At 35.5% G+C, this 8,606-nt stretch overlaps 2 protein-coding genes across 2 annotated transcripts; one reads left to right on the top strand and one right to left on the bottom strand.

Annotated features, from left to right (window-relative positions):
* Nucleotides 1-1,115: 1,115 nt before the first annotated feature.
* Nucleotides 1,116-4,139, top strand: LOC111471814 (nuclear intron maturase 2, mitochondrial). The gene has a single exon (XM_023117489.1). It carries the CDS (start codon nucleotides 1,416-1,418, stop codon nucleotides 3,591-3,593), a length of 2,178 nt encoding a protein of 725 aa, XP_022973257.1. The 5' UTR covers nucleotides 1,116-1,415; the 3' UTR covers nucleotides 3,594-4,139.
* A 519-nt stretch (nucleotides 4,140-4,658) lies between these two features.
* On the bottom strand, nucleotides 4,659-5,982 carry LOC111471816 (putative invertase inhibitor). The gene has a single exon (XM_023117490.1). The coding sequence runs from the start codon at nucleotides 5,883-5,885 to the stop codon at nucleotides 5,331-5,333; it is 555 nt and encodes a 184-aa protein (XP_022973258.1). The 5' UTR covers nucleotides 5,886-5,982; the 3' UTR covers nucleotides 4,659-5,330.
* Between the last annotated feature and the right edge of the window lie 2,624 nt (nucleotides 5,983-8,606).

Below are 8,606 nucleotides of genomic sequence, written 5' to 3'. Positions count from 1 at the left end.
TACCATTTTTGTCTCTACTATCGATTCTCTATAACTCTTCTATCGACAAAATCTTTAACTCTTCCGTATTAGGTTAAGCAGGTGACGAATGTATGACAGTTGGAATTGTTCATGCACCGTGTCACAACCAAACAATTGTGTATAAGTGGTTCAATACGAAACAAACGGTTTTGTTTCAATAAGAAGATCACAGCGCCACACGGTCAAAATGTAGGACCGTGACACTTAGGCCAATATACGAAAAGGGACTTTCTTATTGAAACAAAGCCGTTTTTTTCGGTGAAATACGGTTGGATGTGTATGTGTATGTTATTGTAAGGATGTTTGTTGTTTGTTTTGATGCCTATTAATCATGATAAATAAATGTTTTGGGACCACATATGTGCATGTTATAATTGTTTAATGTAATAAGTGTGGTAAGGGTTATACGCGGTTTGTTTGAAGTAATCAACTACTAATTGTCACATGAGGTGTAACACCCCTAATTTTCTTAGCCTAATGAGTGACGCTTCACTCGAAATTCATAATAAATCTATTTAAATAAAATAGAAATTAAACCTAACATAATTTTAAATCCAAGCGAGATTTCCGACGAGGTTTGAATATTTCTTTTTTTATTATTATTATTATTACTATGATTATGTATATTCCGCTCATAATTATTTTCATGGCAAAAGTTATACATTATGTGCATCTAGTATCCAACCAACAATAGTTAGTGAGAAGCGGTTTCTAATAGTATGTTTCGGGTGATCGACCACCAAGATCTCTTGATTTTGATTGATGAACTATATGATTATTTGCGTATATGACCGAGCATGTTTTTAACATATTTTCATGTATTTTAAATTTTACATGAGAGATAAAATTATAATAAATAAGTATAAATTAAATTAAATGGTTAATTAATATCATTATAAAAACAACCGATTTGGCTTTTTTTTTTTCATATTTTAATTTATAAGTTCACGAAGTAGGGGCAAAATTAATAATTTAATTATCAATAATTAATAATTAATTAATTATAAACAATAAATAATAAACCAAAAATTGTAAATTGCAATATAATAAATACAGCGGAGTTGAAGGGTATTGCTGCAAAATACAAAATTACAAACGGCGACTTCGACCAGAAGGGTTTAAGCGAAAGGGTTTTTCCTTCGCCGTGTTGTTTTGGTTCTTCGTCGCTACGGTACCATTCTCCAGTCGAAGCCACCGCCGCCACAGGGTTTGATACCGTTAGCGCAGGCTTGAATAAACTTTTGTTGCATTTCAATCACTTTCTTTGAACTGCTTCAGTTAGGGTTTGTGTTAATTTCCATGCTTTATTGATTCATACGAGTTCTTGGATTGATGATTCGTGAAATTCTTCCCGAGATATGATATAAAAGATCGAGCTTAGCGTTCTACACTAGATGCATCGGGGCGTTTCCATATTTGCTCGTCGGATTTTTTTGAGTTCCAGAGTTGTCGGAACTAGCAATGGACTTCTGTTCTCCAAGCTGAATCCTCTGAACCCTAGTTTCCATGGATTTTCAGTGTGTAGGGTGTTTTCATTTGTTCCGGCGCACCGTCGTACGCCTGGTCCTGATGATCCGTCCACCTTGATGAAGGAAGATGGAGTCTCTGTTTGTTCCCAGATGTGGATTGAGAATTTTCGGGAACCGGATAGGATCATTTCCAATTTGACCACGTATCTTCGGAGGTTTGAATTATGGGTTTTGGCGTACCAGAAAGTTTGTGCGGATGATATGGGCGCCTACATGCCTCGAAATGCAATACAAAGGTCAGCACTGGAAGATTTACTGGCGCTTAGAAATGCAGTTCTGGATAGTAAGTTCAAATGGGGAGCAAGATTGGAGTTCTTCATAAAATCTCCAAAAGATAAGACGGATTATGAATCGTTGTCAAAGAGGAAGATAAAGGCTATCTTGACAACAACGCAGCCTGCTGCATTTCAAGATAAAATTGTTCAAGAGGTTCTGTTTATGATTCTGGAACCAATATACGAAGCTCGGTTTTCACCCAAGTCGTATGCATTTAGGCCTGGGAGGAATGCACATACAGTGCTGCGCGTAATTAGGAGGCATTTTGCTGGTTATTTATGGTATGTGAAAGGTGATTTAAGTACAATTTTAGATGGCATGAAGGTAGGGATGGTGATAAATGCTTTGATGAGAGATATAAGAGATAAAAAGGTGATTGATTTAGTTAAAGCTGCTTTGGTTACACCGGTTATAACGAGCAATATCGATGAAGGGGAAAAGAAGAAGAAGAAGAAAAGGAAGTATCAGAAGAAGAGAGTATTAGCTGACGATGAGCCGAAGCCTGATCCATATTGGTTGGAGACATTTTTTGGTTTCGCTCCTGAAGAGGCGGTGAAGAATCCTTCATGGGGACACTGTGGGATACTTAGCCCTCTTCTGGCCAATATATGTTTAGATGAATTGGACCACTGGATGGAGGGAAGGATCAAGGACTTCTATTCTCCATCTAAGAGTGATGTCATATGGAATAGTCCTGAAGGAGAAGCAGATCAAGGAAATACATCTTGGCCAGAATTTGTACCGACAAGTGGTCCAGACAAGACTCGGAAGATGGACTACGTTCGGTATGGAGGTCATATTCTGATTGGTATTCGAGGACCTAGAGCTGATGCAGCAACGTTAAGAAAGCAATTGATTGAGTTTTGTGATCAGAAGTATATGCTCAAGCTTGACAATGAGTGCCTTCCCATTGAACACATTACCAAGGGTATCATGTTTCTAGATCACGTGCTTTGTCGAAGAGTCGTGTATCCAACACTTCGGTATACTGCTACTGGTGGTAAGATCATTAGCGAGAAAGGTGTTGGTACTCTCCTTTCGGTCACGGCAAGCCTGAAACAATGCATTAAGCAATTCAGGAGGCTGAACTTTCTAAAGGGTGATAGGGATCCTGATCCACAGCCTTGTTTTAGAATGTTTCATGCCACACAAGCTCACACAAATTCACAAATGAATAAGTTTTTGTTAACCATTGTTGAGTGGTACAGATATGCAGACAATAGGAGGAAAGTGGTAAACTTTTGCTCTTACATCCTAAGAGGTTCGCTTGCAAAGCTTTATGCTGCGAAATACAAACTCCGTTCACGAGCGAAAGTTTACAAGATTGGGGCTCGGAATCTCAGCCGCCCATTGAAAGAGAAAAAAGGGCAATCGCCTGAGTACCACAATCTTCTGAGGATGGGCCTTGCTGAGTCGATCGATGGCCTTAAGTTCACCCGGATGTCTCTTGTCCCTGAGACCGATTACACCCCGTTACCAAATAATTGGAGACCTGATCATGAAAAGGCTCTACTTGAGTTTATAATGCTCGAAGATCCTAGAACGCTCGAGGAGCACCGTAGATGCATTTCGGAACAGGGTCTTGTCTCACCCCAGGATTACATTTCAATGCTTGTATGGAATTACAAGAGGAATGCAACTATGGATCAGACGTCCCTGATGAACACTATTGATCATCGAATATTGGGCTCGAACCTGGACAGTTTCGGTTCCAAAGCCAAAGAATTGGAAGAGCATGATGAATCATTTCAAGCGGCTGAAGTATAAGGTTCTTTTGTTTGGATAAATTATGCTCTTCATCCTTTCCAGCCAGCTGCATTAGACTCTGATCCTTCAAATGAACAATCTGTGATGGGTGGGGGCTGCAAGACGTTGTGTACAATTTCAAATCCTCAACGACTTGCACTGCTGTGTTTTGGAGCCTCACCTCAATGGAGACAACAACCCTGTTGCTGATCTGAGTCAGAAACTATGCCATTGTATCAGATATGACCTATATATTCTCCTGCTTCCTATGTGGCAAGGGGCAGTCAGCCCAATTTTGACATGGATCAACTTTGTGCTTGGGATTTTATGAGGCTAATTTTGTCATCTAATGTATATGTGCACTGGCCATTCATTTTTCCAATTGAAAATCCTACAGAGATTCTAGTTGCAGTTATATCTTTTCTGTTCGAAAGTGGAGGCAAATGATTGTCCTGTTGTATCAGGTACGCCTTCCTCAAATAATTCTCAGATTTTTTTCCTTCATTTATTTGCTTAGTTTGAAGCTGAATTCTTCCTTCTAATCCCACCAAAAAAAGAGGGAGAAAATAAAAAAGTTGCGTCTGTTTGGTTTGTGACTCGAACAGAAATCCATGTAATCAAAGGATTTTCTAAATTATTGTATGGAATCAGTCAATCATCCACTTTAGTATATCTTTATTGAACAAAAATGGTGATATTGTTCCTCCATTGATTAAGAATTTCAATTTTTGGAGAGTATCATGATCATCCAATTAGAAGGGTCTCAATTTTTTCAAATGAACGGTCGGAAGACCTATTGATTCTAACAACTGATTAGAGAGTTGATCATTCGGACCTTTCAATTCATAGATGTGGATCTCGGATATATGAATGTAGGGATATTTCCGACACTCACAAAGAGAAAAGGAAGTGAGTTAGACGAAAAGAGAAAAAACTTGGACAAAAAGAAACGAAGTGACTTAGACAAAATTTTCATTTTATTGATTAATAATACGTAATCGAGCAGCCTAAACTTGTTCTGAGATAGAGATCTGTAGTGGCTGTAGTGTGGGAGTTCATTGAAAACGAGGGGCATTGTTTAAAGTAGGCGTAACTATGCTTTCAAAGTTTCAAATAACAGAGCTTTCTCTGCATTAGATATGAGGAAAGGATCTGGGTAAAAAGTGAACTTTCCATTTTTTAGGGCTTCGAGCTGATGAAGCTTTCCATCTTTCCTTCTCCTTTTTCGACTCTATCTTGAGCTCGGTTTTATTGGCCTCAAACTAGACTTCTTTTGGGAGGCAACCTTTGCCCCCGGTCTGATCTCGACTTCCCAAGCTAACTACTTTAATCTATTTGGCTAGTTCCCTATTGAGGCCATATGTCTTCAACATTTTGGTATAGGTTGGAATCCCTTCATTCAATTGAAAAATCGATCCTCTTTCATCGTTGTATAGAACACCTTCTAAACATTAAATTGCGAAAAAATTGTCCACAACGTTGAGTGGGAAGGAAGCTTCTTTTTCTTTAAGGAAAGCAAGCTTCTAAGGATGAACCATTAGTCCACAAAAACAGAAAATTACCGGGTTATCGAATGGCTCCAACCTTTTTTAAAATTCTTTTTTTTTATGTCAAATATTTATTGCTCCAAATAAGGAAAGAAGATAACATTAAAAACTCTTAACACTCCAACAAAACAAAATACCATAATTTGCTAGAAACCCCCTCAAAACACAGGAAATTTCTCTTCCTTGTCCTCCATAGAAACCATCCATGGAATCATAGAGCCATATTGATAAAAGCAAGAGAAATAGCATTCAACTGAAAGAACCCACAATTAATTTCCGTCAAAGGAGAAACCTCCCCATCTTTCTCCTTGTACCCATCTTCACAGCTCAATGCCGCATCCATGGCCGCACTCACCTTGATATTCGCCGTTTCATAATCCCCCATTTTCACAGCTCCCAAAGCCAATTCCAACCCGGAAACAGCCTCTGAATAAATCTCCAAACAGCCCTTCAAACACCCCAACGAATACTTCCCCTTCCCCCATCTCTCACTGCCTTTCAGAAGCTCTGAAATCTCAGACCCAATCTCTGTGGCATTGGCCTTCGATTGGGTTATCGAAATCAGAACCAATTCCTTGAACGTTGCGGCTTTGGAATTGGGATTGGCTCTGAGGGTTTGGACGCAGAGTTTGTAATCGACGTATGGGTCTGTTTTTGCAGCCGATTTGCAGGAGCGTTGGATTATGTCCAAACTGAAGGCTAAGTGGAAGGGTGTTGGAAGTGAAAGAAGAAGCAATAAAATGGGGTTTGAAATGGGACTTTTCATTTTGGAAGTATGGGTTTGAAATGAAAGCTTAGGGGTTTATAATTGAAGCTTCTTTGCTGCTTTGTTTTGGGGTTTTAATGGGCACCACGTTGAGATAGAGAAGCAATTTATGTATAAATATGTTGACTTTCTTTATTTCTTTTATATTTATTTAGTTTCAGATAGTCATCATACATGTTTAGATCTGTCCCCGTATTCTTTTGTCTCTTATTTTAATTTTGATCGTTGTGAAATGAAAATTTTCTTCATCTAGGTTGAAGGCATGTCTGGAATATACTATGTAATTGTTATAATTTACGATATGATATGTTCACGATATGAATTGTTATGTTTGAAATATATAAGGGTTAGGATATGATATAGGTTGACATGAATGATATGATTGACATGCAAAAGAACGAACTAGCATGAAATACAACCTCGACATACGCATGCAAAATACGATAAATGATATGATAGACGATATGAGAAATGATATGATATGAAGGAAGACATTTGCGGGGTTGTATTAAATGATAATGAAAATGGAAAAATGTTGAGACCTCGTGCAATATTGTGTGCTCATACATTGGGGGATACCCCTTATCTTTCACGATAGTACGGACGTGTACGCTACGAGGTGAGAGAACGATCATTATGTTGTAATAATGTTGCCGTGACAGTCACTACTCCTAACGGGTGTCCGGCATCAACAACTCCCAAAAAAATACTCGCATAACCAGAAAGGGACCCAAGAGGTGTGCGAACTGACTGTGAGTCCATACTCGCACATGTGGACTGTGTAGGGAAATTAATTACACATTCAAGTTACCTATTAGGATGGCTGCCTAGGAAAATAACTGTTAAGATAGTTTTCATTCATGAAATTGTACGTGTTTGCATTTAATCCCAATACTGGGGTCACTTATTGAGTATTTCTTAAAATACTCAAACTACGTGCTATTTCTATTTCAGGTAAAGGCAAGGCATCCCACTGACGACGTTTGATTTATTTTCTTAGAATTAGGCTGGAATACGTTGTTTTTAATTTAAATGTTTATTTGTTTCATTTAGTTTATTGTTGCGTCGTTTTAAAGATATTTTCGAACTGGAAAGTTCATGGTTGTATTTTAAGATGAATTTTAATTTAAATGTTTATTTATTTCATTTAGTTTATTGTTATGTCATTTTAAAGATATTTTTGAATACGTAAGTTTATTTTAGGATGAAATTTATGTTTTATGAAGAAGTTTAAATAAAAGTATTTCCGTATTTAATGTTCATAATATGTATACGCTAATATTAAGTAAAAAATTTAGGATCGTTACATTTTATATATTTTTAAAATTTTTTTCAATAATTAATTTCTATTAAAGAAACCTACCATCGAATAAATCTAATAATATTTTGTAAGCAAAAATATAATATAATTGTTAACCTAACTTTTAAAATTCAAAATTTAATATTATAATATAGTTATTTATACTTAAATATATATATATATATACACTTAAATTTAGTTATTATACTTCCCAAAAAAAAAAAAAAATATTTAAATTTAGTATTTTAAAGTAAATTTCCTTTTGTCCACATTAAAATAATAATAAATAATAATTTTCATATTAAAATAATAATAAATAATAATTTTCATAGGTGTTATGTAAATTATGTTTTCACAACTATAGAAAGAATTAAGATTATTTTTTGTTGAAAAAAATCAGTACTATTTTTAATTTAGATATTTCTTTAGAGTGACATGACTTATCGTATATTAGTGTGATGATTGTCATATATATTTTAATGTCTAAATACGAAATGATGAAAAGAGTATTACAAATATTTTACCTTAACTCATTATGACCTATCTAAGTCATAATAATAATAATGTATTCATAGGAGAACTAACCTTAGATTCTAAATTTTTCTTTCGAACAAGATCAAAAGAATTTGAACCGATTATAATTAGGTAATCCAAATGGGCATGCATTTGAAACGAGCCACCTCTCGACTAAAGTGCCCTTTACACCTTTAAGCCTTGAATTTTATTTACAGACCCAAGTGTTGGTCAGTCTCAGTCTAACTACAACGGAATCACTATTTACAGACCTAAGTGTTCTCCTTTACACGTTTTATTTACAAACCTGATTTTATTTTAGGGTTTATGATTTGCTTCTAACTACTTTTTTTTTAATTACAACTTTACCCTTTTAACTTTTAGAAAATATGTTTAAATCTTTAATTTTATTTTTATTTGGCCTTAATATTCAAAAAAGTGTCTAATAAAGCTTATTACGTAAAGCCTAAAAATGGGATGCACACCTTTCGTTTGTTTCTTCTTTTATTATTATTATTTAATAATTAAGTTAATTTGATTGGCAACACCCATGGTTATGCATCAACTTTGAACGATGTTTTATCTCACATATTTTGATTCTTAAGTTAATATCGAGTTCAATGTGATGTTAAGCTGACCACGGGTGAGTTGGGTACATTGATTGGAACTAGGTTCCTTATACTCCTATTTGGCACTGTCGTCGAGTACCTATAATAGGTCACAGTGTCATAATTGAAATGTTAGGATCCTCAACTTCACTTTATTATTGCTCACGGTCAAATTTTCTTATGGAATAGTTGATTTGGACACTAACTCAGTCTCGTGGTCAATCGAGGATTTTTTTTTTTTTTTTTTTTTTTTTTTTTTTTTTTTTTTTTTTTTTTTTTTTTTTTTTTTTTTTTTTTTTT

This window comes from Cucurbita maxima, unplaced genomic scaffold, assembly GCF_002738345.1.
Source record: "Cucurbita maxima cultivar Rimu unplaced genomic scaffold, Cmax_1.0 Cma_Scf00058, whole genome shotgun sequence".
Taxonomy (NCBI): Eukaryota; Viridiplantae; Streptophyta; class Magnoliopsida; order Cucurbitales; family Cucurbitaceae; genus Cucurbita; species Cucurbita maxima.
This window is presented reverse-complemented; position numbering and strand designations above follow the sequence as displayed.